This window comes from Trichoderma reesei (assembly GCF_000167675.1).
Source record: "Trichoderma reesei QM6a unplaced genomic scaffold TRIREscaffold_27, whole genome shotgun sequence".
Taxonomy (NCBI): Eukaryota; Fungi; Ascomycota; class Sordariomycetes; order Hypocreales; family Hypocreaceae; genus Trichoderma; species Trichoderma reesei.
The window spans coordinates 384,034-410,832 of record NW_006711174.1 but is presented as its reverse complement, the minus strand read 5'-3'; the positions used below and the strand labels follow the sequence as shown (position 1 = coordinate 410,832).

Below are 26,799 nucleotides of genomic sequence, written 5' to 3'. Positions count from 1 at the left end.
TTTTTCGCCGCGAAATCCTCTTTACCTTCTTCTGATCAACAACGAATCCATTCGTTTTTTTTTTCTTCTTGAACCTCTCCACCACTTCGATCGTTGATACGACATCATCTCATACTAGAGATACATCCACTACAACAACTAAAGAACAACAAAACAACACAACAACAGACAGAAACAAAATAAAAGAGACATGAAGGTCTTTTCCAACTCAGTCACCTACGACTACTCGTGGGACGAAGTCTCCACGGCCAACTGGCGCAAGTACGGCCCATGGAACAACAAGTCGGAGCACGTCATCGCCGTCGACACCCTCTCGCGCCGCGTCGACCCGGACACGGGCGTCCTCCGCACCGAGCGCCTCATCACATGCAAGCAGGCGGCGCCCGAATGGATCAAGTCGCTGCTGGGCGGCAACATGGAGGAGAGCTTCGTCTACGAGGCCAGCTACGTCGACCCGCGCAGCAAGACGGTGACAATGGTCAGCCAGAACCTGACGTGGAGCAACCTGGTGCGCGTCCAGGAGGAGGTCGTCTACCGCCCGCTGAGCGACCGCCAGACGCAGTTTTTGCAGAGCGCCCGCATCACGGCGCTGTGCGGCGGCTGGCAGCGCATCAAGAACAGCATCGAGGACACGCTGTGCACGCGCTTCAAGGAGAACGCCGTCAAGGGCCGCGAGGGCTTTGAGCGCGTCCTCGAGATGAGCCGGATCGTCTTTGCCGAGGAGAAGCAGAAGCTGCAGCAGCAGAGTGTCGTCTTGATGTCTTGAACGAAATCATGATGACCCATCGACAGTCTGTCTCTCTCCTGCTCTTTTGAGGCAGCGCGCCTCTTCTTCACTCTACAACCACTCAACGACACAAAACACAAAAACCATCTCCACTATGACGAACGAACCCTTGTGTTTATATCCACACCTTTCTTCTTTGTTCGGGACACCATTACGGCGGCGGCATACTTTTTTTTTCTCTATCATTCTTGTTTTCTTCACTTTCTGGCGCGGCGTTTGGGGATACATAAAAAGTTTTGGGAAGAGACGGGGGCACGAACGAATACAGGAACGAGAAAGACGAGAGAAGAAGGGGGGGGAAGAACAAGAGAAGAAGAAAGTGGCCAGGAGTAATTCGGCATTGCTTTTCTCTTTTCCTACGCTATTTCGTTCCTTCATTTAGAAGGAACATGAGATACCACTTCTTCTTTTACTCTGCGTTAGACGAAAAAACGGGGCGTGTTGATTCTAGAGACGACACGGGGCTTGATTCATGGACTCAGCGTGCGAGCGATGATGGATTTTGTTGGTTCCTTTCCTCGTTGTCTTTATTCTAGAGGAAATTAGAGGGGAGGCTTGTATATCTAGACGGGCAGGCATTGTCCTGCAAGGCTATACCTCTTAGAAGGCAAATTCAACTAGATGCCACGGCAAACCAACTGCAACTCTTGGACGCTTGATTTACTACAGTCTTAGGGTACGAGTGATAAAGTTATAGTGGGGCATTGTAAACCTTGCTGCATGCTTCACAGCATATTTAACGTCTCCCGACGGGCGAAGCGTCTACACTGGATGAATATAGTATCAATTCTCACCATCATGCTAAGCCACGATAAGCCCGTCTTCACAGCGATTTCAGCGTCTCTCGACGGGTGAAGCGTCTACACTGAACGTAGTATCAAATCTTAACAGCGTAATATAGCCCTCAATAACGAAATCGCTAGATAATATTGCTATTCCAGTTCTATGAGCATACTCAGTTACGATACTCTCTTGGAGAGTCTTCTCCAAAACCCAAGCTTATCACCCATCATCACCTCCTACACCAAAGACAGATTCAGCATCCTGTCAAACAGCGGCGTGCCCCAACCCGTCACCGGATCCCATCCAGGCACGGCGCTCCAGCCCGCGTTGGGGATATAGGGCGATGCGAGATATTCGACGCTCTGTCCTGGGCATCCCTCCGACCTGGCCTCGATGATGCTATCATGCAAGGTTAGCCATACTGAATGGTTGCTTTGAAAGGGAGTTTGAACGTACTCTGTGAAGGCGTGACTGCCGACGGTGTAGATCCAAGGATTCAGGAATCCCATGGGCGGCATGCCGCTCTTAGATCGATGGTCGTTGAGCAGAGCAATGAGAGCGGCAAACACCGGCGAGGAGAGGCTATCAGTCAACGTCCTGTCAGTCACAGAGCCCCTCCCTAGATCAAAAAACAAGAACCAACATACCTCGTCCCGGAACTCAAGCTCTCATTCCCATGGGCTCTAAACCGAAAATTCACCCCCTGAGCAGCAACATCAGGAAACCCTCTCCCAGCAGGATTATAAAAGCCCTCCCACTCCTCGCCATGCGCCCCGAGGTACGCGCCCACCGCTCTATCCTGCCACGCCGGACGAGCAAAATAATCCGAGAAGCCGCCCGACGAAAAGCTCGCCGCCACCTCGGGCATGATGCCGCGCGTCGACCCCACGCTCGTCACGTAGGGGCACGTCGCGGGAAACGAGGGGATGAACTTTGGCCTTGCTGAGCCGTCGTTTGATTGGCATGATACGCCGGGGCCCAGGTCGCCAGCGGCCACGACGATGGAGACGCCGCGGGCGCCGAGCTGGCCAAACATGTCGCAGACTTGATGGGCGTAGGATCGGGGGAAGAGCTGCTCGTTGGCGCCGTACGAGATGGAGACTACCCTTGGGAGCTCATCGTCGTCGAGGTCGAGGAGATGGCTGGCGAATTCGAGAAACGGCTCAAGATACTCCTCTGTTGTATCAACCAGGCTGTGTGATTTTGCTTCAGATCAGCACTTTGATTGTTCATGGCAGCTCACGTTTTGGAAATCGAACAACTCACTCCAGGTCTGGGATAATGTCATGGTTCTCGCCACCGACTGCGTAATACCGAACAGGAACATGATAGCCCATGGCAACGGCGTACTGGACATCTCCGTTGGCCTCGCTTGCCGGCTCGTTCATCCCCTGGGGACTCTGCCCTCCATTGACAGACTCGATGGAGAAGTTTGCGTTGGTAGAGTAGGGCGCAAAATCGTGGAGAAACTTGTCCAGTTCGTCGTGCTGAGCCGCTTGCTGCATTCTACGTCAGTCACAGCAGAGAAAAGGGGATGAGTTACAGGAACGTACCCCGCTGAAGCCCACGATGCCAAAAAGACTGCTGCTCTCATACTTTGCGCGGTAACTGTCGACGTGATACAGCCTTTTCAGGCAGCTAGGCGTGATTATCGTCTTGCATTCCTCCCAGTCTGCTTCCGTCCAAAGCTGGTCGAGGGACCCTTGTTCTGAGTCCAAGTCTATAGAAGAGGTGTTTGACTTGTCCGCATTGCCTGGCGGTGGTTGCTGCACCGGAACATACTGAACGGTCATGACATGCTTCCGTATCTTTCCTGGAAGGGTAGAGATTGCGATTGTCTGCGAACCCAGCGTCGAGTTGTACTCGAATCCAAGCAGAGCCTGAGCCTTCTCCGCAAGCGTCCGCACGTGGATGAACTGCCCATCAGTCAAAACATCATGAGCAGGAACACCAGCCCTGGCCAGCCATCTCTTGACGGCGGCCGTGGCCTCTCGTCGAGGGCGGAGCAGAGCTTTGGCTTCTTCGCGGCCAAGGTAACGGCCGTACCGTGGGCTTGAGGGGTCGGAGAGGTGGTGGAGGGCTTGCTCGAGGAGCTCTCGACACTCGGGCTGCAGGGCGATGGAGACTTTGGCAAGCTGGGTTGTGTGGGCTCTGTCTGGACTCCCATGGGGTGGTTTCAAAGCTGGGATTGCTGTGGCCAGGGCGGTGATGCCCAGGAAGAGCAGGCAGGCCCTCATACTGAGCGTTTGCAGCAAGATGTCGTTCGAGGAGAGGCTGGAGGCTGGCGTTTTGGAGGAGTGATGCAGCAGTGGGAAGGAATTTTGAACGGTATCGAGGGCGTTTTAAGTATTCTGTAAACTTGAGGCTGTGTTACATCTATCTCGATATGCTCAGTTCACAGCTTTTCCCGAGAAGGATCATCTCATCTGAGAACACACCTCTTTCGGCGTCTGCAAGGCTTGGTATTATCCCAGCCTGGCCACATGGTGAGGAGTGTCTTCGAGAACAATACTAGCGTATGTCATTGTTTCCCCCCTTGCATCGAGGCTCCCTTCTGCACTCTCCCGCGTCGAGATGAGGCGAATATTCGGGAATTTTTCTCTGACTTCTGCAGATGTGTCTGTTTGCTGATGTGGGTGAGGCCAGAAAAGCCCCGGTGCCTTGCAGAAAGGATCCAATAAAGGAGTCTGGTGGTTTGACGCCTCTGTGGGAGGGAATGCGGGTATCCGTTCAGCTGTCTGGAGATGAGCTGGAGGCTTCGGGGTGCCCGAGACATGAGAAAGGCTGGAAGATGCTACTGTGAGGAGATTGTTATGGGGAAATGGCAATCTTTTCTGGAAGAGAGAGGGAGTCGAGGGTCGTCAATGCTGGCCACAAGACGCCTGCATGGAGCCAGATCCCACCTTCACACGTCCACGGCTGAATGCTGCTGCTGCTGTTACTGTTACAGATCCAGCTGTCACCTGGTCGAGACTCGAGAGCTCGGTTTGCGGCTGGAGTGGGAGAGTCATTTCCGACGGCCATTGTGTTTGCTCGTGTGCTGGTTACACAAGGGAGCAGACTCGGCCCATCTCCAGGGATACCAGGTAGGTAGCAGATTCATTCTCTCGAGATTACGGAGCGAATTCGCTCAGCAGCGCCTTGGCCCTGGGCGTCTGAGCACAAGTGATTCCGCCTTCAAGAGGCATATGGGATGCTGCTGTCATTCAGTTGGATGTTGAAGCCTTCAGTACCTATCCAACGAGCTCTTTGTATGTTGCAAGCCACTTGTCGTTATGCTAGCTACTAGGTACCTATGCGCCACCTACCTACTAGGTAGCTACCTCCCTAGTAACGACTTGTTTTCCCAGCTCTATCACCTTGCAGCTGTTCAAACCAACATTCGATGACAATCCCCCTCTCTATGATTCAACATACAATAAATCATTGTCATCTCATGACTCCCCTTCCAGCAACAGGGTAGCCCTCCAAATGCACTCTTGCCTCTCCCATCTACTATAGTACCTAGGTACCTAGTAGTAGTAGTTCCTCAGGCAGCCATCACTTGCCCACCCTCAGACTCACCCAATACCCACCAGCTTAACCCCCCTCAATTCTGCCGCCCCACTGCCCATCCACCCAACACTCACCGCCCAGCCGCGTCTATAAAACTCGTCGTCGCCCGCGCGCATTTTTAGAATCTTTTTTCTTCTTTTCTTCTTTAGCTCTCTTTGCCTTTTGGCTTAGATCAAGTGTAGTATCTGTTCTTTTCAGTTTAATCTCTGAAAGGTCTCTAAGGAGACCAATCGTGATTATTCTTATTTTTGGCCCTCGGGAGGTTTCCTCTGTGCTTGCGCATGATTCCTCCCACAGTGTCCCTGGTATTACACTGCCTCCAGGTGACGCGACCTCTTCTCTTTTCATTGCTCGCTGGGGCTTGCCCTGGTGGTGAAGAAGAGACTCGTCATTGTAGGAAGAATGGAAATGTTCGTATTATTTGAGAGCCTTGCGGTCGTGATGATTCTGCGTAAAAGTGCATTTTGTGTCTGATGCGCGTAGAGTCTGGATGCAACGCTCTTGACGTAGCCTCTTGACGTATTGTATGCAGCCTTGTCCCAACCCGTAATAAACCTCTGCCATCAGCCATCTGCTGCCGCCTCAACGACGTCCTTTCCATCTCCAAGTCCCATCCATTCCATCCAGGTTCTCCTACAAATCACCCCAGAAAAGAATAAAAAAGAAAAAAATCTGCTGCCACGTCGACCCTCTCCCAAATCCAGCAAGACTCTCTCATCCCCAAACTCCAAAAAACTCCTCACAGAAATTCTCATCACCACCCACTTCCAGCAACCAGCCAGCCAGCCTCATCAACCATGTCCGCCCCGCCGCCGCCGCCAACGCTCCTCGACCCCTCCATCTTCGCCTCCCTCGAGGCCAAGCTCGAGGAAGAGACGCAGATCCGCGACGCCATCTCGCAGCTCGTCCAGCGCCTCGACCGCTCCGTCGCCACGGCCCAGGGCCTGCTCTCCCGCGTGCACTCGACGCCTCGCGCACGCTGTAAGGGAATCCTAATCCTGCCTTCTGCCCTTCTGTCTCTTATCAGCCGAGATTCTGCCAGCTCGGTTACACACAACAAACACTCCTCTCCCCCCCAAAGAATCTCATGCTCATCTCTTCTATACAACCAGACCCTCAACTCGTAGCCCAAGTCGAGTCCGCCGTTAAAGATGAAGCGGCCATCATCGGCGAGCTCGACAAAGTCGCCTCACAGCACCCATATTACAAGTATCGTCTCTCTCTCTCTCTCTCTCTCTCTCTCTCTCTCTCTCTCACTCTCCCACAGCATCAAGCATCTCATACTGACCTTATGCTACAGATACAACCACAAATGGTCGCGCTCCGTCCAGCACGCCATCGGCACAGCAATCTACTGCGCCTGGCTAGGCGGCTTCCCGCCCAAAGCCCCCGAAGCAGAAGATGCCTCTGCTGAGGCACCCTCGTCATCCACGTCCAAGGAAGCTGAAATAGGCCGCCTCCTCACCCTCGAAGAAGTCGGCGCCATCTTCTCCGGTAAATCCTTTATACTCCTCATATCACTCACACACAACCCCTTCACGCACATGAACAGCCTCTCAGAGTCAAAAGGGGAATATATATATATATATAACTGACACGACTCACTCAAAAAAGTCCCCACAAACCTCAAATCCCGCGACGCCTTCCACCTCACCATAGAAGAATACCTCCTCTCCCTCGCCGACCTCACCTCGGACCTCGCCCGCCTCGCCACAAACGCAGTCACCCTCGGCGACTTCCAGCTGCCCCTCACCATCAGCGCCTTCGTCAAGGACCTCTTCGCCGGCTTCCAGCTGCTCAACCTCAAAAACGACATCATCCGCAAGCGCGCCGACGGCGTAAAGTACGACATCAAGAGGGTCGAGGACGTCGTCTACGACCTGAGCCTCAGGGGCCTCATCAAGAGGCCCGAGGCCGCGGGGGGAGCGGATACTGAGATGGAGGCCGCCGAGTAAGGGAGATGGGATATGTTTTATCTTGGCTTTTACAGTTCTCATCATCATTTGTAAAAAAATGATTCACCAATACTTGAGCAATGTCGTGATTCGAGGTGTAACTCATGGAAAAAGTTGTGTGCCCATGAATATAGTTATATGTAGGCACTGGTATAAATTTAACTACCTGTCGTTCCACAAAAGAATTGTTCGACCCGGCAGATGGAAAGAAATTAGAAGCGAGAAAAAAAGAAAAAAAGACTTCATATCTACCTAGTATACAGGCATGCAGATGGCGCTCATCTGTTTGCCAGACTGTCGAAACCCTTCGAATACTATCCGCCGCTTTGAAACATTTCAACGCCAGTCCTGTTTTCCAGCATCCCGCTGCCCATCATACGGCGTTTTTTCACGCCCCTTGTCGCGAAAGTTGTTTTGCTTCTCTATGCGTACGCGTAAACCCTCAGTAGAAACAAAGAAATAAAAGAAGAAGGAGAAGGGCCCCAGAGTGTTAGCCGTGTCGAAAGGTGCACTTATCACCTCGAGCACATTTGCCCTGCTGCCAAAAGGTACATGGTTTGGTCCCTATCAGAGCCTTGTTCGCAGGCTTGTGGGGCGGCAATGTGCCCTTCTTCTTCCTGCCCTCCTTGTGGTCACCTCTAGGATTGTCGTTTCGATCCCAGTCGCGATCACCTCGGTCACCCCGTTCGCCGCGGTCTCGGTCGCCTCGATCGCCGCGCTCGCCTCTATGATCGTATGATGGAGGCGGCGGTGGAGGAGGCGGCGGCTGCTGGCCTTGTGCCATTTGGGTGAGCATCATGAGCTGCTGATACGAGGGATCGTTCGGGTTGAGGTAGCTGGTGAGGTTCGCGGCCTGCATGGCAGCAGCAGCCTGCTGAGGCTGGTTGATGGCGGCGAGAATCGACTGCAGCTGACCGTCGGGGATCTGGGACGCTGCTGGGGCTGCCGAAGGTAGCTGGGGGATGGCCTGGTGCTGGCCGCCCGTCATCTGTTGCAACAGCGCCATGTACGGAGCATAGCTCTGATGCTGGGCGTATTGCGCCGCCCAGTCTTGAGGGAGGCTGGAGTTGGAGGTGGCGGCGGCAGTAGCAGCAGCAATCTTGAGAGCGTTTGCTTCGGCCTCTGCTCGCGCCCGTGCCTCCTCCTCCTTCTTCTGCCTGGCCGCAACCTCCTTGTTGTATCCAAACCACCATTCCCGAATTCTCTCTTGATCAAACGAGAGCCATTCTGGCGGAGAGGTGGCGGGAAACGGCTTCCCAATCAACATCCGCGCGACCTCTTCGATGGCGTTTGCATTCAGTCGTACCGTGGGATCCGTGTAGTTGTAGGGGCGCACCGTTTCCCCGTAGGATACTGGGTTCGCATCTCGCCAAGCCTTGACCTTGTCCGACTGAAGAAGTGCGAGAACGAGTGCCTCCACTGAGGGTCCCAAAAGCAGCGGCAGTTGAAGCTGCGCCTGCCGGCTCGGCACCAGGGGTACATGCTGGGGTGAGGATGTCGATGCAGAGGCACCTCCCTGAAGCCGGCCGAGAATAGTGTCAAGCTTACTCGAGGGACTGTTTCTGGCATCGAGCCGCTTCAAAGCGGAGCGCAGCGCCTCATCCGGGCCATACTGCTGCTCATCTCGCCATCTCAACTGGATCTCTTCGAATTGAGGGTGTTCACGGGGTAGATAGGCCGTCTTGGCCTCGTGATTTGGCGTTGCCGCCTCTGGCAGGGGAGACTTGGGCGTTGCCGGGATATCGTTGACGTCGGTGTAGATGGCCATCAGCTCTCTCTGCTCCCTCTCCGCAATTCGCTGCTGCTCATCGGTTGTAAAGGTCACCGTGCCGCCACGCGTAACAAAGCTCCTGCTCCGTACGTCGTCGGGGAGCACCGTAAAGTCCGTCGCAACGGGCCCCAGCCAAGGCTGGTAAGGAATGTCATCATCGTCCTCATCTTCGTCGACATTGGCACGCTGCTTGAGGACCATGCCTTCGGAGCGGTCATCGGCTGCGTCTCGGATCATGTTGCCCTCTCTGCCCTCATCTTCCTCGTCGTCCTTGTGGAAGACCCTGACCTGTACAAGCTCCTCATCCGATTTCCAGCTGACCCTCAGCTTCCTGCGAGCCTCCTTACGAAGCCTCTTGGCCTTTTCTTCTGGATCCTCTGGAGTGCTGGACTCTCTCGTCTCTCTTGTCACCGTGACAAGAGCCTCGGGCGCTTTGGGCGCGTTGATCGAGTCGAGTAGAGAAGCGATACCCGACAAGGCGCTCGCGCTTTGCGTCGCGGCTGTTTTTGATACGTGAGGTTTTGCCTCAACCTTGGTGGCAACCACTTTGCCAGGTTCTGTCTTGGTTGCTGGCTTCTTCGCATCCACCTTGCCCTTGTCATCGCCGGAACCCGATGGGCTGTCCGCTTCTGACTTGACCGCTGGCTTCGGCACAGGCCGTGCCTTGCCAGGGAGGAGAGACGAAGCAGCTGCTTTGGGAGCAATGATCTTCGATGCGGCTGGCGGATGAGCCTTTGGCTGTGCCAGCTTCTTGCTCAGCGAGCTGTTGCCGGGCTCTACCGCAATCTTCTTCACTGTCCGGGAGTCCGTGTCGTCATCTCGGCTTCGCTTGGCAGACGTTACATCTGCCGATGGCTTGATGCCAGCTTTCGCTCTGCTGGCTGCAGATGTTCCAGTATAGCCCGTCGAGGTATCCGAATCAGCCTTGATGACTTTCTTCATGTTGGCAGCAATCTCGCGAGCCATCTCCTTGACGTCGTCGTCTCCCTTGTCCTCGAACCTCTTTCGTACCGTTTCAAAGTTGGGTGTCTCGGCAATCTTCTTCGTCATACGAAAGTGCGTGAAGAGTTCCAACAGCGCCTTGGGCAGCTTTCCAGAGAAATCGCCGGCCTTGATAGACGCGATCATGGCGTTGACAAGAGACAGAACCAACTTCTGGTGGCCACCAAGGTTGTCCAGGACGCCATCGTCGGCATGCTCGAGGGTGACGTCGAGGGCCCGATAGAAGGCCTCCTTCTTCTGCTCTGCTTCCTTCTTCAACTCTGCAAGCTCGGCATCGGAAACCTTGTTTTTGATGGCATTGTCGACGTCCAGTTTCGCCTTGTTCATCTCGTTGCGGAGCTTGATGAAGAATTCACCAGCCTGCTGGACTCTCCCGGCGATGAGAGCATTCGTACGAGGAACAGAAGCTTCGATATGGACGATGCCGATGGCATCCCAGGCGGCAGCTTCGGTAGGATCGGCTGGGCGAACAGGCGAGCGGATCTACAAAAGGGGTGTCAGCGGTCATCAAGGTCTTCAACCATGGCATAACACAGGCACTCACCGGCTTCGCTCGGTCATCCTCCTGCTCTTTCTTGGCCCTCTTTTCTGCCTTGTTCTTCGACGCTTCATCGGACTTGAGCTGCTCCTTGAATGCATCTGTGAAATATTAGCATCTCCAACGTTCATACACAGATTAGACCTTTCCGACATACGTGGATACTCGGTGTATTTAGGTCTTCGTTTGCCCAGGGCCTGCATAGAGCGGTCATATTCGTCCAAAAGTTGGCTTGCCTCCTCTCGTCGCTCGTCCAAGCCACCCTTGTCCGCAGACGGCCGGTACTGGGCGCTGAACCTGCCCTGGATCTCACAAGGCAGATACCCCAACTCGGGGACCGCGGGACGATCGTTGCGCGGCGGCAGTGCAATGCAAGGTGACAACTTGTCGTAACTCTTGGGTGCTGGAAGCTTGATGGTGCCATCAAACACGAGATGCGGAAGTCCCCTGATGGTAGGATACTTGATCTGCGCAGCCTTGCTCCGCTTCGCAAACTGGGCGATAAGCTGCGCTTCCTCCGGTGTGGGCACGGGAACGGCGAGGGCTTCGGATTCATCGTCTCTCCTCGGAATGGTCTCAACAGGTAGGTCTATCGGATACGTCGGTTGCTCCTGAACGACGGGCTCCGGAACACTCTTGGTCATGCGCTTCCTCTTCTTTGTCGGTTCTGTCGCCGGCTGCGCGGCGGTAAGGGGGGCAGTAGCAGGGGCGATGCTGGTGTTGATCTGCGGCTGGGCTGCTGCATACTGGGCAGCAGAAGCAGCATTATGGGACGTTGGCATCACTTGTTGGTTGGAGGAGGGCGCAGGAGGGTGCTGAAGAGCTTGTGTCTGCTGTGCTGGCGTGCCCTGAGGGGGTGTAGTGTAGGTATTATTGGCCTGTTGTGGTGCGTATCCCTGCTGCTGGGTATTGTACTGCGGATTTGGCTGCTGCTGATAGGCAATGCTGCTATTTAGCTGGTATTGGTCGGCCTGTCCACCGACTGCTGGCGAAAAGGCCTGTCCCTGGCGATACGATTGCTGCTGTTGGTGTTGAACCGGCGCTGGCTGGCCGGGCTGCCCGAAGCGGTGGCCCTGGGAAAAGCTTCCATGCAAGTTATCAAACTGCTGGACGGGAGTGTGGCTTCCTTGACGGGTTGGCTGGGACACCTGCTGTGGCTGGCCGCTGTATTGGACTGTGGCATCGTAGAGCTGCTCGTTCTGGGGGGCGAACTGGAACTCATGCTGCGTGAATGCTTGCGAGGAGGCATGCGGATGGCCCTGGACCTGTCCCATATGGCCGATTCCATCGCCACCCAGGTTGACCTTTGACTGGTGTCCGTATAACTCGGGGTGGATATTACTAAAGGCAGGGTCCATCACATCGGGGCTCGCCTGCGAGAACTGCTGATTCAACGAAAGAGCGCCATGGCCAGCATGGAACGGGGTTTGGCTGGGAGCCGCCGAGTGAAGGCCCCCGGCGAGGAAGGCATTTCCCTGGTGAGGCGCCTCGAAGAAGCCGGACGCTGATGGATCGGGCTGGTTCAGGTGCGAGTAGGAGGCCTGGTCGGCTGCCGGCTGTGGCCACGCCTGGCTGGGATCGAATTGGTTGCCTTGGTTGGGATATGGGAAGCCCGACTGCCACGAGTTGTGCCCGTCAGTCGCACCGTTTTGGCCGGAACCAGACCACGACTGCATCTTGGCCACCTCAAGCTGGTAAGTGGTGGTACAGGCAGCAGCACACGCAAATCATAGAAAACCAGGGTGAGCGGGCGGGTATCTGATACTAGAGCTATCGACAATCCATCAGCAACCGAAGACGTCATTTGTTTGTTTGTTCCCAGACACCCGCAAGCAAAACAAAGGGAATCTCTGGTCCGTGGTTGTGACGTCGATGCAGGAAACGCGAGTTGCGAGTTGTCGCGTGGGTTCAGGCTGTGGCTGTGGCGTTCATGCACAAGTGCTGCAGGGCGACTGGGTGAGGCGGTGCAGGCAGAGGACGAGGTACTCACACAGAGAGCTGAGGTGCGGCAGTACTTGCGGCAAGCCACTCGGTGTCGGACGGCAGATTGTCGGCAGAGGTCGGCGCAGGGCGCTAGTACGGAACAGGGCAAGCTTGCATGGACAAGGGGCGGTAGGGCGACAGATTCAAAGATGTTCCCTAAAGACAGATTCTGCAGAGGAAGAAAAGAGGGCGGGTTAGCATTGATAAGCCAAAGGGGTGAAGGAAATTGTGAGATGAGATGAAGGCGGCTGTGAGCGCACAACGAAGAACAAAGTGAGAAAGAATTGAGAGAGAGAAAAAGATGCTGTTTGCTGCTGCTGGCACGAAGTTGTTGAGCGGTGCAGAGGCATCAGCCAATGCGTAGATTGTGAGCATCATGGAGGATGGGAGGCTGTCAGTCCTTGGTACAGGACAGGACCGGCCAGACGGTGGAGCGCCATTCGCTAAGGCCAGAGATCGGCGAGCAAACATAAAACATGTGCGCTGCCTCATGGCGGACAAGGACCAGACCAGCCGGATTAGGGACGGAAAAAAGGAACAGCTGTGTCATATCGAAGAAAAGCAATGGTTGGTAGTCTTCGACAAGAGGTGCTTTGTCCCTGGCCTTTCCCTCTTGTATTCGTGGCTTTTCTTTTTTTTTCTTCTTGTCTTGATGAATTCTTTAGAGAGTTGTCGGCTGGAGTTGCTGCTGGATGGCTTGCGGATCAACCAGGCCTGGCCCGATCCCTGATGCGACAACACTGAGGCCAACTCCCGCCCCAAAAGCCTCCAAGTCTCGCCGCCACGACGGCCCAGCAGCTGGGCGACGCGTATTTGGCAACTGGTCGATGGGCTGCAGCAAGGCGCAACAAGCCGGCCAGGTACTTTTAATCGCCATGCCGACATGTCGCGGTCCTTCGCATCTGGGCCAAAGCGGCCGAGAGATGCAGACGCGGCCACGGCTGAACGCTGGGGGGAGAGCTCAGCTTCAGCCTGATCACCCTCTTGGGCGGCTGGGAGCTCCCTGATCTTTACAGAGAAGCAGACGCCCAAGTCCAACACCATTCAGAGGCCGAGGCCGCGCAAGTCGCTTTGCTCAACGTCGCGCATTTTTAATGGTAACAGGAGGATTATAGAGAGTGCGGCTCCATGCATCTGATTGATCATGGCCCGTCACGCGATACAGAGAAGAGGCAACTCCCACGTCGTGGCCGCGCCAACACCATAAGTTTGCAGGGCAGAGGCAGAAGAACAGGCTGAGGATCAGGAGAAGGGGGGTTCGCACGCGGAGAGGTATAGTAGGTAGGCAGGTTTCGGGGAAAAGGGAGGGCTAGATGAGGGGATTGGGTGAGGAGGTGGCCATACCCTGCGGCTGCTGCGTCAATGGCAGCAGAATTTAATGTCCTTGGTCACAGCCTACTCTGTACTCTGTGGCAACGAAAACCTCATGGCCCCTTTCCCAGCGAGTTGTTTACAGTATTATCCGGAGGCGAACACGAACACGCAGCTCTCTGTCTGCTAGAGTCGTGTGCAGCGAGACAACGGTGCAGGAAAGGGGGACGAAAACAACAAAAAAAAATTGATGTCGCGGGCGTCTTGGGGCGTGATTGCTGGGCAGTCGAGACGCGCGAGGCCTAGACACGCCCGGTTGTTGATGGCGTCGGGATGCCGGCTTGTCGCAACCTGATGTGAGACGGGGAGAGAGATGTTGGAGGAGCGTTGACGATGCCCTGTAGAAAAAACAGGTCGTGTTTGGCAGTAGTAGTACTACGGGTACCAAGTATGAACCCGGCTGACGCCCCAGAAGTCAGGCACCAACGCGACCGGAACCGGGGGCATGTCATAGCTCCACCCGCCAATGGCCGGCCATTCAGTCGGTCCGTGACACAGGCGTTCGCTAGAGCACAGCTTCAGCGCCTGGCCGCCTGTGGGTTTAGCGGGAGGTTGAGGTGCAGTGAGTGAGTGACCTGCTGGGGCGGGCTCGTAGTGGGAGAGCTCCGTGTCACAGCAGCTGGACATTTCCATTGGGGGGGCAACTCGATATCGTGGCCTCAAGCTCAGACTGTGCTTCAACCGCCAGCGCAATTCTCCGTTTTCGCTGTCGACTTCTGTCTTGCTGGACTCGGCAATCGCATGCGAAAGTACACTGGCGATTGCTTTGCGCTCTAATTCGGCTGTGAAGCTGCGGGCGACTCCTCGACATTGTGTTACCCCCCAGCCAGCATCAACACCCACCGACCACTTCATACATACGCAACGTCCTTGATACTCCAGCCGACACCTGCAGCCTTCTCTGGCCATGGCGTCCAAATCAAATTCTCTGCGGGATCGCCAGATAGGTAATCTTGCGTGATGAGCCGTGTGCGATAAGCCAATGCTGAGACTTCCGTGCCCACAGCCTCGCTCAAGAAGATCCTCAACCTCAACGAGACCATCGAGTCGAGCGAGACCGAAGAGGCCCATGCCAACGGACTGCTGGCCCCCGTCGCCCCCATCCTCGATGCCGAAGGGAATCCGATCTGGAAAGTACTCGTCTTTGACGACCTCGGTAGAGATGTCATCAGCAGTGTCATGCGCGTCAGCGATCTACGCTCTATGGGAGTGACGATGCACATGTTAGTGGTTCTTACATGCTTCATGTCCATGATGATGCGACACAGTTCTAACATGCGCCATGCAGGCACATTGGCACGCCGCGATATCCCATACCCGATGTTCCAGTCATCTATCTGCTCGAGCCGAATGCGCGAAACCTACAGCTTATGACCGAGGACCTACAAAAGGGACTATACTCACCGGCCTACATCAACTTCCTGTCGTCCATCCCTCGAGTCTTGCTAGAGGAATTTGCGTCACAAACCGCCGAGGCAGGAACTTCAGACAAGATCGCGCAGCTATACGACCAATACCTGAACTTTATTGTCGCCGAGCCGGATCTCTTCAGCCTGGGGATGCAGAACGAGCACACGTACTGGGCTCTCAACAGCGCAAAGACGAGCGATGCTGAACTGGATGCGGTGGTGGATAGGATTGTCAGTGGCCTCTTTAGTGTCGTGGTGACAATGGGTAAGTCGGCCGTGGTTTCGTCTATTGCAAGCCGTCACGTACTGACTTGTCGTCGCTCTAGGCGCCATACCAATCATCCGCTGTCCCAAGGGTGCCGCTGCAGAGATGGTTGCGGTGCGCCTCGATCGCAAACTGCGTGATCATATTCTCAACTCAAAAGACAACCTGTTCTCCACCTCGCGGTCGTCGGCCGGCACACCAAGCTCGCGGCCTGTGCTGATCCTCCTCGACCGCAACGTGGACTTGATACCCATGCTGTCCCATTCGTGGACGTACCAATCCCTCGTTCACGATGTCCTCTCCATTAAACTCAACCGCATCACAATCGAGACGCCAGTTGACGAGAGCAACCCCGCCAAGGGCAAATCAAAGAAGGGCTACGACTTGACCGCGAACGACTTCTTCTGGATAAAGAATGCCGGAGTTCCGTTCCCGCAGGTAGCGGAGGATATCGATGCAGAGCTCACCAAGTACAAGGAGGAAACGGCTGCCATTACGAAGACGACGGGGGTGTCGAGCTTGGAAGACTTGCAAAACGATACCAGTGCGAGCGCGCAGCACCTCAAGGCCGCCATAACATTGCTGCCTGAGATGCGGGAGCGCAAGAGCATATTGGACATGCATATGAACATCCTGGCGGCGCTACTATCAGGCATCAAGGACCGGCAGCTGGACAACTACTTCCAGACGGAAGAGAACGTCATGAAGCAAACAAAGGCCCAAATTCTGGAAATCATCAAGGACGAGAACAAGGGCAACGACCCTACAGATAAGCTACGGCTGTTTATCATTTGGTTCCTAAGTACGGAGCAGGAGGTTGGGCGGGCAGACTTTGAAGCGTTCGAGAAGGCCCTTGAAGCGGCGGGTGCAGACGTTTCATCACTGCCTTATATCCGACAGTGAGTTGCAACATAGATTTTTTTTGTTCATCATAGATTGTACGGTCCCTTTGCTAACGATGAATCAGGGTAAGGGCAACTACGAAGATGACACAACTGACGACCATCAACAACAACTCCAACCAGCAGGCGGCCTCGTCCGACCTGTTTGGACGATTCTCATCCATCTCATCTCGCCTGACGGACCGCCTCAAAGAAACGGGTGTCCCGTCTGGCCTGACATCGAACTTTGATTCTCTCATCAGCGGAGTCAAGAACTTTTTGCCTGCGGATCGAGATCTCACAATCACCAAGATTGTCGAGTCCATCATGGAGCCCTCGACGGCCTCGTCCTCGGCAATAGCCAAGACTGAGAACTACCTGTACTTTGACCCTCGCTCTGCCAACGCGCGAGGCACCATGCCGCCGCCGAGCGCCATCCGATCAGGGGGCGCGGGGAGCGCACCGGGCGGGCTGCCAGGCTCTCAGGGGACTGGCCAGACTGCCAGCTTCGGACAGCGACGGCAAGGTTTTAGCGAGGCAATCGTCTTTACCGTCGGCGGCGGCAGCATGGAGGAATACGGGAACCTGCACGAGTGGGTGAGCAGGACAAGCGGCGACCGGGCACGCAAGCGGGTGGTGTATGGCAGCACGGAGATGATTAACGCCGGGCAGTTTATTCGGGAGGAGCTGGAGAGGCTAGGCAAGGAGGTGTCATCGTAGTGAGGGCGTCCGGTGGATGGTGATACAAGGGAGGCAAGAATGAACCAAGGAGCGAAGGCTCTGCTCTAATGGGTTGAGTTGAGCGTCACAACTTGAACTCGGCATGTGGAGGATGGTTCGATGAGCATAATGGTGTATCAATAGAAGAGCCGACCAGGAAAGAAATGAAAATGGCTCCAAGACACAGCTGCTGTTTACTGAATATTCCATCTGTGAACTTTTGGTTAGGTAATGACTGAGACAAATCTCTACGAATGCAACTTCATCTTTCCTCCTTGTTTGTCGTCCAACATGCACGTACCTACCCTGTATCGGTTGAGGAACTCTTTAAACCTTCAATAGGTTGGTAAGCCACCTGGAGTGGTGGAATCCGCCTGGCAGCGCCCTTTGAGTGCTATTACTAGCACTGGCCCTAGACCTGGAACCTTAACTGACGACGCTCAGCCTCAGCGCCAACCTCCAGCGCGTCAAGCCCGAAGCACAGCAAAAAAAGCTCGACGACATCCACGCGGCGCCCCTTTGCCTTTTCTCTACTTCAGCCTCTCCCGACCTCTGCCACGTAATAACTCTGCTGCGTCCTTTTCGCTTTCCACCCGCTGTTCTTCCTCTTCCTCCTCTTCCTCCTCCTCCCGCCAATGCGATAAACGCATCCATCTCTCTTCTCTCTTTCCGCTCTTGCATCGCCGATATCGTCACCAACACGCCCTTGCAGTACTCTCTGCCCTCTCACCAACCCACCACTTCTTCCCTCCCTCGTGCCAGATCGCGCAACCGACTCCCTCGACCTCCCACGCTTCGAAGCGCGCATTCCGCTGCCGCCACCCCCCGACTTCACGATAGCTTCCTCAATCCTGCCAATCCACCCCCATCCGGCCGCCGCGATGGCTGACTCCCCAGCCAAAGCCGACGGCGGCTCCGAGCGGAAGTCGGCGGGCTACAAGTCGTGGAAGAAGAAGTACCGCAAGATGCGCATCGCCTTTGACAATGAGATGCACGTGTGCGAGGAGCTGCACAAGCAGGAGGCCAAGGCCGCCAACACGGTGAAGCGCCTGGCCATTGAGAATGAGTATGTACAACACGCCATTCTGGCTTAACCATCATTATCATCGCGATAAAAAAAAAGAAGCCTGAAATTGACCAATCTTTTTGTCATTCTGCAGCCGACTGCTGGACCTTCTCCTCGAGGTCAACAATTCTCCGCAGATCCCCCCCGACCGACAGATAGACCTGTCTCTCAAGCCACCCGCAGACGAGGGCGCCCTCTGCCTGCCCATCGACCGCGACCACAGCAAGCACAAAGAAGCAGCCATGAAGAAGCTCGAGCAGCTGCTCAACGACATCCCCCATTCGACGTACGGCTCGGCCAAAAAGTCCAATCCGGCGTTCCTCGAGGACCTGGGCGCCCCCGATGGCGAGTCCCATCCCGCACACTTCCTCTCCGCCGACGACATCGACGACTACATCTACCTCATCGACTCTAGCATCGACCCCGACTCTTCCTTGCCCACCATGGCGCCGCTGGCCCATCCCAGTGCCCGCCCTCCGCCCAACCCCCAGACCAAGAATCCTACTAGTGTGACGAATTGGCTGCGGAAGCATGCGCCCAAAATCTTCCTCCAAGACGGGGAGACGCATGGCGACGGCGACGACGAGGCAGCAGGCACGGGCGGCGGCGGAGGCAGCGGCCACGCCAGCGCGCGCAAGTCTCGCCCCAGCGCAAAGGGAGACCGCAGCGGCGGCGGCGGCGGCGGCAGCAAAGGCGGCAGCAAGGCCAAGAAGCCCAGCGCAAAGGCCGTTGCGGCGGCGGCGGCCGCAGCAGCAGCAGCAGCAGCAGAGCGCGGCGACGGCGACGCCAGCATGGACGACGACGGCGACTTTGGGGCGACGCCCGCGACGGGCCGCAACAGCAAGCGCAAGAGGGAGGACGACGGCGGATACAAGCCTCGCGGGTCGTCGAGCCGGCCGTCTAAGAAGAAGCGCAAGAGCGACGTCGAGGCGACGCCCACGGCTCGCAAGTCCAAGAAGGATGCCGCGGCGAATAGCAAGGATGACTAGAGGGACGACGATGCTGGCTCGGAGTTTTTTGCGTATTTCTGTGGCCAGAGTTGAAGTTTGATTGCTTATTTTTCATTTTTTTTTTTCATTTGTTTTTACCTCTGCCTCGGGGGCTCTCATGCCAAGTCATTGATAGGGGGGCAGTCAAGCAGACTGGCTAAGGTAGATGCCGAGAACTGCGATCAACGCCGAGCAAGTAACGCGGGAAAAAGCAAACGGGAAAAAACAGGCCTTTGTTTCCATCGAGCATTCTCAGGGGTCGGGGGGGTTAAAAATGGAAAAAAATGGCGGCTTAATCAAAACACCAATTGGGGTTTTGGGGACCTCTCTTTGTTCTTTTCTTTTCAGAAGATTTGTATTAATGCGCGATCGTTTTGTGATGCCCGCTCTCTTTTCTTGTTACGGTGGTTTGATGTTTTGGGGGTGGGGGGAATAATAGATGTAGGTTAATGTACTCTAGCAACGGAATTCTAAGAAAATGACAAGAGGATTGACATTGATGGACTTTTGATCTTTGTTCATCGTGTGAAATAACACCTACTATCTAGCCTTAAGTCAGATGGTTATGCGTTATACAATCACGGAAACCGTAAATTCTGCGGGACAATCCATGCTCGCTTCAATAATCATCCTTCAACCCCTGGACGAATCTTTGATAGATGGATAAGATAAAGGTGACTTTGAAAAAAGAAAAGCGACGATTCTATGTATATGAGCAAACTCTATAGGATATATAGCAGCAATACTGTAATACATAGTGGTATACAAATGCCAAATGCGTCTTCGTCACAAACCTTCACATATTACCCTTCCCTTTCCCCCCTGAGTCAAGACAACCAGAGAAAAAAGTCTCTTGTGCTCAGTTCGTGGGAATAGAAAGTCACCCTGCTTGTGTATCCTCGAGCATGCAGCTCGGAAGGAGATTGTGCATGGAGGACTTTTGGCTTTGCGAATCCCCTCCCCCCCATACCAAAAAAGGCAAGCTTCCCCCCTCTTTTTACATGAGTTCTCTGACAGTTTGTTCTAGAGAACATGTCCCACACTCTTATTTTTTTCCCCTTTCTTTCCGTCATTGCATCTTGAGCTCAAGCACCCTTTATTGCTTCAGCGTGGCCTTCAGCCTCTTCTCAACAGCATCCAGGTACTCATTCGTCGTAACATAGTCGGCCCTGCCAGTCTTGCCGCACGCCAGCGCGAGGTCCTTGGTCATGACGCCGTCCGCGTCCACCGTGTCGACGCACGCCTTCTCCAGCGCCTCGGCAAACTCGACCAGCTCGGGCGTGCCGTCGAGCTTGCCGCGCTGGATCAGGCCGCGCGTCCAGGCAAAGATGGAGGCGATCGGGTTGGTGCTCGTCTCGCGGCCCTTTTGGTGCTCGCGGTAGTGCCGCGTGACGGTGCCGTGGGCGGCCTCGGACTCGAACGTCTTGCCGTCGGGGGTGATGAGGACCGAGGTCATGAGGCCCAGGGAGCCGAAGCCCTGGGCGACAATGTCGGACTGGACGTCGCCGTCGTAGTCTATGTAGCCAAGTCAGTCGTTGAATCAAGCCCGCCGAATATATATGCAGAAGCGAAAAATTGGAAGGAGAAGAAGGGGGGGATCTCTTACTCTTGAGAGCCATAATGTAGCCGCCGGTGCTCTTGATCATCTGGGCAACCATGTCGTCAATCAGGCGGTGCTCGTACCAGATGCCCTTGGCCTCAAACTGGGCCTTGTACTGGGTGTCGTAGAGCTCCTGGAAAATGTCCTTGAAGCGGCCGTCGTACTTCTTGAGGATGGTGTTCTTGGTGCTCATGTACAGCGGCAGCTTCTTGTCGAGGGCCAGCTTGAACGAGGCGTGGGCGAAGCCGGTGATGGACTCGTCCGTGTTGTACTGCGTCTGGGCCACGCCGCCGCCCTGCTTGAACTGGAAGACTTCAATCTCCTCGGGCTTGCCGCCCTCGGGCGTGAAGACCATGCTCAGCTTGCCCGGGCCGGGCAGCACGCGGTCCTTGGCGCGGTACTGGTCGCCAAAGGCGTGGCGGCCGATGATGATGGGCTGCTTCCAGCCGGGGACGAGGCGCGGGATGCGAGGGATGACAATGGGCTCGCGGAAGACGGTGCCGCCGAGGGCGTTGCGGATGGTGCCGTTGGGAGAGAGCCACACTGCAGGGGAACAGGTCAGAAAAAGGTTTCGCAGCATCAGAGACGGTAGGGCTTACTCTGCTTGAGGTTAAACTCCTTGACACGGGCCTCGTCAGGGGTGATGGTGGCGCACTTGACGCCGACAGAGTACTTCTTGATGGCCTCGGCGGCGTCGAGCGTGACCTGGTCGTTGGTCTGGTCGCGGTACTCGAGGCCCAGGTCGTAGTACTTGAGGTCGATGTCGAGGTAGGGGAAGATGAAGCGCTCCTTGATGCTCTTCCAGATGATGCGCGTCATCTCGTCGCCGTCCAGCTCGACGACGGGGTTCTTGACCTTGATCTTGCCCGCGGCGGTGGCCATGTTGCGGGCGGCCATGGCGGCGACGGAGAGCGTCTGGACGGCGCCGAAGGACGAGGGCCGGAGAGGCTGGAGGGGCCGGAGCGCGGCGCGGCGCGAGAGGGAGGCGAGGAGGCGAGGAGCAGGACTCATGATGGGCGATTTTGGCTGTGGGAGGACGTTGCGGGACGATTTGGGGTTGGTGTAGTGGTAGGAGTAGAAGAAGAAGAAGAAGTAGAAGAAGAAGTCGTGGTCGAGTAGAGAGTAGAAGCTGGGAAAGCTGTCCGTTTGACTGGAGCCGATAGCGGGAGGGTGGAATAGCCGGTGGAGAGGGACGTCTCTGGCTAGAAGCTGTCCTCTCTTCTGACTCTATTCACGATTCGTGCAAGTCCGTTCTGGCGTCTCTTTGGCCTGATTCCGTCTCGCAACTGCGTGAAGATCAAGAACAGACCCAAATCGCTGTCTGAAGCTCGACAATTCCGCGAAGCGCGAACAAGCAGACACAGAGCCGATGCGATGCGGATGCGCCTCTGCGGACAAGGTGGATGGTGGGGTGAAGGCGGATCGGAGAACGCGCGGGGACCCGACCGGAGATCGACTGGATGCAACGCTGAGGGGATTTTTTCAGGGTTGATCTTGAGCAAGAAGAGACGAGGGAAGAGACGGGGGGGTTTTATATGTCTGGGGAATATGGCACAAGGATGAGGTCGGGAATAAAGAGGGGAGATGATGTACCTGACATCAGTAGAAGGGGGAAAAAAAAAGAGAGAGAGAGAGAGAGAGGCAATCGTCAGTTGTTATCAATCTAGTCGGTATCGATAGCATCACGGCGCCGAACAACGGAGCGGCAGGACCCATCAATGCCCTTTCCTTATTATATTAGACACGTCCAATTGACGCTGGCAGTCTTCTACATACCTTATCAATTCCAGTTACTTCATTTGCCTCTATCAATTGCATTGTGAACCTTCTGAACCTCACTGTGTCATATACAGCTCTGCTCAGTGAGTGAGTGTTCTGGTCTCTCTCTTGCCTCTCACACACACTCTCTCTTTGGTAGCATCCAACTTATACGAGTGACAGGCATGACCTTGAGACCCCCCCACACAGTTGGAGCAACTCGATCCACTGCAAGGACCCGGATATTACTAACTCGACGAGATTTTATTACTTGGCTTCCAGCCCAGGCCAGCAAGCTGCATGGCTCCAAGCTGTATGTATCGTATCAACTTGATCGACGCCGATGTAGGAGCTGCTCTCGTTACTCAGTCATGGAGTGCCAAGCTTGATGCGGTATTACTGCTGCTCGTAGTAGACGTCGAAAAGGGCAGTAATCATGTAAGTCGAGTGCGAAGATAAGTACCTAGATATGTGAGGTGGTTGAACTCGCAGACACAAGACTACATCCCTCCACTCCAACCTCACCACTTTCTCATCCCACGCATCATCACATATCTCTCGTTGGTACGTGCTATCCGTCGTTGTACGAGTAGTATTACAGCATCACGTTAGCATCCCTTTACCCGGACTCAGCCGCGCAACCATGAATATAATATAGTATCCAACTGCTGTAAACAGAAGCTCCTAAGACAAACTTCGTGCGGGGTTCGTCGAATGAGGAGAGGAGGAACGCATCAATGAGTCCAGAAATTGGAGATGCAGCGATGCAACACTTTCCTTGCTCGCTTCTCCTCCTTCTCCGCACTCTCCGTCACTTCCGCAGTCACTCACTGCAAGGGCATGGGGGGAGCCTCCTCTGCGGCATCTCGACCAAACCATGTGTTTGTTTCCTGGAATCAACCTTCAAGGCCGTCGGTCATCTGCCTCGGCTCGACCTGGCATCTCGCTTCTCTCCTCTCTCCCTTCTCCCTCCAAGACCGACCCAGCACATCAACATCAACCCTTCTCCCCCAACCTCCCCCGTCTCATCCATCGATAGTATAAACATTGCTTCTCACTCGGGATACACCATCTTCCTCGTAACCCCCCCATCAACAACCATCTCCACCCCCGTGACGCCCTCGTTCTCCGCCAGATACACCACCGCCCTCGCCACGTCGTCCACCTTGCCCACCCTCCCCGTCAGCTGCCACCGCATGTCCTCCTCGCTCAGCCCGTCCTCCCACCGCCTCCCTTTCTCGTCCGCCTCGCGACACTCGTCCAGCACGTGAATCCAGCCCGGCAGCACCGCGCTCACCCGCACCCCGTCCCTCGCCAGCGACACCGCCATGCTCTGCGCCAGCCCCAGCAGGCCGGCCTTGGTCGCCGAGTAGGCCTCGTTGTCCGGCTCGCTCATGACCGCCCGCGTCGACGACATGTGCACCACGCAGCCCCGCGCCGCCCGCAGCATCCCCAGGCACGCCTGCGTCACCAGCATCGGCCCCGTCAGGTTCGTCTCGACGCTGCGGTTCCACTCGTCCAGCGTCATGTCCGCCAGCGATGTCCCGCCCACGCCGCCCGTGTACGCCGCATTGTTCACCAGGCAGTCCAGCCGGCTCCCGAACAGCCCGTCCGCCTGCCGCACCGCCTCCCGGACCTCCTGCGGCAGCCGCACGTCGCACAGCGCGGCGTCAAAGTCCCGCCCGCGCCGGTGGGACTTCCCGAGGACGCTCGCCGTGTGCTCCAGCTCCGTCTTGTTGCTGTCGATGAGGAAGACGCGGTGGCCCGACTGCAGCAGGATCCGGGACAGGCCGCGGCCGATGCCCCGCCCGGCTCCGGTGATGAAGAACGTCTTTGGGCCTGGTGCCATTGTTGGTGAGAGTGGTGACAATGAGTGACGAGGTCGAAGGTGAGTGAGAGAAAGAGAAAGTCAAAGGAAGCTTTTTCCGTTCCGCTCCCCCGCTTACATGTGCATGGCTTGATGTGAACCCCCGTCTCACGCGCGTGGCCGATGATGTCACAGGACATGGCGAATGAGTAGCTGCCCCCTTGATGACACGGCCTTTACTGCGTATATCTCAATGGCTGCATCCATCTTCCGAGGGGGGGCAGGTAATTGTTGATTCATCTGTAATCCTCGGAGAGAGTATCGACTTCATTCGCGTATGTTCCCATCTCTAGACTGCTCAAATATCAAATATATCCCCAATGCCCTGCCCTCCGCCTCTTCGCACATCCACAATGTCCAGCCTCCATCCCTCCCAGTGCTTCAGCGACCGCTTAATCTCCTTGATCCTCTCTATCCGCCTCTTGGACTCTTCTTCGTGTGCTTTCCGGAACGCTTCTTCATCGAATTCCACATCGTCATCGTCCAGCAAGTCATCATCGCCTCCTCCGGCGAGGGCGTTCAGGCCATGCGCAATGAACTCGCCAATGCCCCCAGCTGTAGATCCCCTTTTGCGTGCAGGAGGGTGGTTGTTGCCCGAGAGATCCACGTCGTCGAAGCCGGGACTAGTGGCTTCCATCTCGCGCCGTCTCTCGATCCACGCGCCGCTGCGAAGCTCGTGAATCTCCGCCTCGAGGCTGCGAATCCTCTGTTCCAGCTTGCGCCTGCCCTCGTCCTCCAGCTCATCCACGCCCTCATCGTCGAGACCGCCGCCGCCGTCTGTCGACTTACGACTGGCAAGCTTGGCGTTTTCGCTCTCTAGCTTCTCAACCTTGGATCGCAGCTCCTGCACCTCACTCTCTGCCTTTTCCTTGTCCTTCCTCAGACCTTGCGACCGTGCGTCCTGCTCCTTGTGAAGCGTAGTCAATGCCGTCACCTTCTTTTCCAGCGCCTCGACCTTCTTCTCTAGCTCTTCCTTTGCCTTCTTCGTCTCCTCCAGCTCGCGTTCTAGCGTCCTCGCCTTGGTCTCTGCGCTGGTGCGCTCGCTGCCTTCGCGGACCGCCTTCTCCGTCGTGCGCTCTAGATCCTTCTTCACGTCTTGCAGTTCACGCTGAGCCTTGCCGGCTGCGGCCTCGGCGCGCGCCACCTTGTCTTCCAGCGCGGCAATCTGTTCCTTCTCCGAGGACGCGCCGCTTTCCTGGCGTTCCACACGTGCCTTGAGCTTGGAGATCTCAATCTCCATGGACTCTATGGTGGCTGACTTGGCGTCGAGCTCAGCTTGGAGCGACGGAGGAGAGGCGCTTATTGACACCGACTGACGATGAGCATGTCCAGAGTTTCGGGATACTTGCTGTTGTAGTTGAGAGTTTTGACGCTGTAGAGACGCAATCTCGTCCTTCTGTGACGACGTTAGTGTAAGGACTTCTTGGCACAGGTGAACGGCGTAGGGAGGATCCGGCTCCCCCTTCCCAGCACATACCAGCTTCTCTGTTTGGTCATCCTTGCCGCCCTTGGTGTCAGATTCGCGCAAGTCGGCCAGCTCTTCCTCTGCCTTCTTCCACCTCTTCTCCGAGTCGGATGCGTCCTTGGTGAGGCGCTTGTTCTCCTTCTCCAGCTCTTCTATCCTAGCCACGTGCTTTCTGTAAATGTCGGCAGCCGTGTCGCCACCCTCGGGGCTGAATGGCCCAGGGGACATTGGTCCCGGGCCTGCATTCGAGCCGGCGCGGAACGACGTGGATCTGAGCTTTGATTGTTGCGCAAGGGATGGCGTCTCGGATGGTGGCGACTCGACAGCCTTGTCTTCTGCCTCTTCTCCTGCCTTGTCTTCTGCCTTGGGTTCCTCGCCAGCTGTGTTGCCCTCGGCGGGTTTCTCCTCGGCAGGCTTGTCATCTTCGGCAGGTACATCGTCCTTGACATCCGCCTCACTCGGCTGGGGCTGCTCCGGGGTCTCTTCTGTCGCGTCGGGAGCGGACGCCTCAGTTTCGGCTTTGGTCTCCGACTTTGCTCCCTTCTTCTTCTTCTTCTTCAATTGCTCGACCTGGAGAAGCCCGTGTTAGACGCGCATACACCTTGATGGGCCGACTGATGCAAGGGCTCTAGTTTGTATAACAGCTTGGGGAACAAGGTGGGATCCTTACGCGCTTCTTGGCGGCCGCAATCTTCTCCTGCTTCTGGCGCTCCAATTCTGCTGCGTCCGCCATTGTTGATGCGGGAGAAAGCAAAGGCAGCGGCTATGTATCAGTCGTGTTGATGCTCCCTCGGCGGTTGACGATGCGAGGTTCTGCTGCCCTTGTTCCTGGCGGGACCTTCGTCATAGGTGGCCAGTGTTTGGAAGCCTATACAGTGCCGACTACGCACGGTGCCGTCGCATACTGTGTTGTGCATCAAGGGAGAGGAAGTCACTGCTCTCCGGACTGCCCACATACAAGTACCTACCTACTACCTAATGTCAAATATCATCCGATCCTCTACCTTGGTCAAGGTTTTTGAAATTTCCGATAT

At 55.8% G+C, this 26,799-nt stretch overlaps 9 protein-coding genes across 9 annotated transcripts; 4 read left to right on the top strand and 5 right to left on the bottom strand.

Moving 5' to 3' along the window:
• The first annotated feature begins 73 nt into the window (after positions 1–73).
• Positions 74–811, top strand: TRIREDRAFT_81803 (uncharacterized protein). Its single transcript, XM_006968980.1, has one exon. It carries the CDS (start codon positions 191–193, stop codon positions 764–766), a length of 576 nt encoding a protein of 191 aa, XP_006969042.1. The 5' UTR covers positions 74–190; the 3' UTR covers positions 767–811.
• Positions 812–1,766: 955 nt separating this feature from the next.
• Positions 1,767–3,850, bottom strand: TRIREDRAFT_123865 (uncharacterized protein). Its single transcript, XM_006968931.1, has 6 exons — positions 3,343–3,850; positions 3,124–3,258; positions 2,837–3,069; positions 2,218–2,763; positions 2,027–2,152; positions 1,767–1,969 (listed from the first exon to the last, which is right to left on the bottom strand). The coding sequence occupies exons 1-6, from the start codon at positions 3,805–3,807 to the stop codon at positions 1,807–1,809; spliced, it is 1,668 nt and encodes a 555-aa protein (XP_006968993.1). The 5' UTR covers positions 3,808–3,850; the 3' UTR covers positions 1,767–1,806.
• A 2,072-nt stretch (positions 3,851–5,922) lies between these two features.
• TRIREDRAFT_69052 (uncharacterized protein) lies at positions 5,923–7,080 on the top strand (the record flags this gene model as incomplete). Its single annotated transcript, XM_006968979.1, has 4 exons — positions 5,923–6,106; positions 6,238–6,334; positions 6,426–6,619; positions 6,740–7,080. The coding sequence occupies 4 exons, from the start codon at positions 5,923–5,925 to the stop codon at positions 7,078–7,080; spliced, it is 816 nt and encodes a 271-aa protein (XP_006969041.1).
• Positions 7,081–7,570: 490 nt separating this feature from the next.
• TRIREDRAFT_111575 (uncharacterized protein) lies at positions 7,571–12,067 on the bottom strand (the record flags this gene model as incomplete). Its single annotated transcript, XM_006968930.1, has 3 exons — positions 7,571–10,336; positions 10,398–10,492; positions 10,549–12,067. 3 exons carry the CDS (start codon positions 12,065–12,067, stop codon positions 7,571–7,573), a joined length of 4,380 nt encoding a protein of 1,459 aa, XP_006968992.1.
• A 2,576-nt stretch (positions 12,068–14,643) lies between these two features.
• TRIREDRAFT_81797 (sec1 protein) lies at positions 14,644–17,020 on the top strand (the record flags this gene model as incomplete). The annotated part of the gene is made up of 5 exons (XM_006968978.1): positions 14,644–14,692; positions 14,752–14,968; positions 15,034–15,419; positions 15,481–16,318; positions 16,387–17,020. The coding sequence occupies exons 1-5, from the start codon at positions 14,653–14,655 to the stop codon at positions 17,018–17,020; spliced, it is 2,115 nt and encodes a 704-aa protein (XP_006969040.1). The 5' UTR covers positions 14,644–14,652.
• An 881-nt stretch (positions 17,021–17,901) lies between these two features.
• TRIREDRAFT_23287 (uncharacterized protein) lies at positions 17,902–19,075 on the top strand (the record flags this gene model as incomplete). The annotated part of the gene is made up of 3 exons (XM_006968863.1): positions 17,902–18,086; positions 18,181–18,723; positions 18,775–19,075. The coding sequence occupies 3 exons, from the start codon at positions 17,902–17,904 to the stop codon at positions 19,073–19,075; spliced, it is 1,029 nt and encodes a 342-aa protein (XP_006968925.1).
• Positions 19,076–20,171: 1,096 nt separating this feature from the next.
• On the bottom strand, positions 20,172–21,629 carry TRIREDRAFT_52055 (isocitrate dehydrogenase; the record flags this gene model as incomplete). Its single annotated transcript, XM_006968929.2, has 3 exons — positions 21,275–21,629; positions 20,682–21,218; positions 20,172–20,590 (listed from the first exon to the last, which is right to left on the bottom strand). The coding sequence occupies exons 1-3, from the start codon at positions 21,570–21,572 to the stop codon at positions 20,172–20,174; spliced, it is 1,254 nt and encodes a 417-aa protein (XP_006968991.1). The 5' UTR covers positions 21,573–21,629.
• Positions 21,630–23,487: 1,858 nt separating this feature from the next.
• TRIREDRAFT_111570 (uncharacterized protein) lies at positions 23,488–24,440 on the bottom strand (the record flags this gene model as incomplete). Its single annotated transcript, XM_006968928.1, has 2 exons — positions 23,488–24,272; positions 24,380–24,440. The coding sequence occupies 2 exons, from the start codon at positions 24,438–24,440 to the stop codon at positions 23,488–23,490; spliced, it is 846 nt and encodes a 281-aa protein (XP_006968990.1).
• A 158-nt stretch (positions 24,441–24,598) lies between these two features.
• Positions 24,599–26,498, bottom strand: TRIREDRAFT_111569 (Hypothetical protein; the record flags this gene model as incomplete). The annotated part of the gene is made up of 3 exons (XM_006968927.1): positions 24,599–25,696; positions 25,778–26,335; positions 26,436–26,498. The coding sequence occupies 3 exons, from the start codon at positions 26,496–26,498 to the stop codon at positions 24,599–24,601; spliced, it is 1,719 nt and encodes a 572-aa protein (XP_006968989.1).
• Between the last annotated feature and the right edge of the window lie 301 nt (positions 26,499–26,799).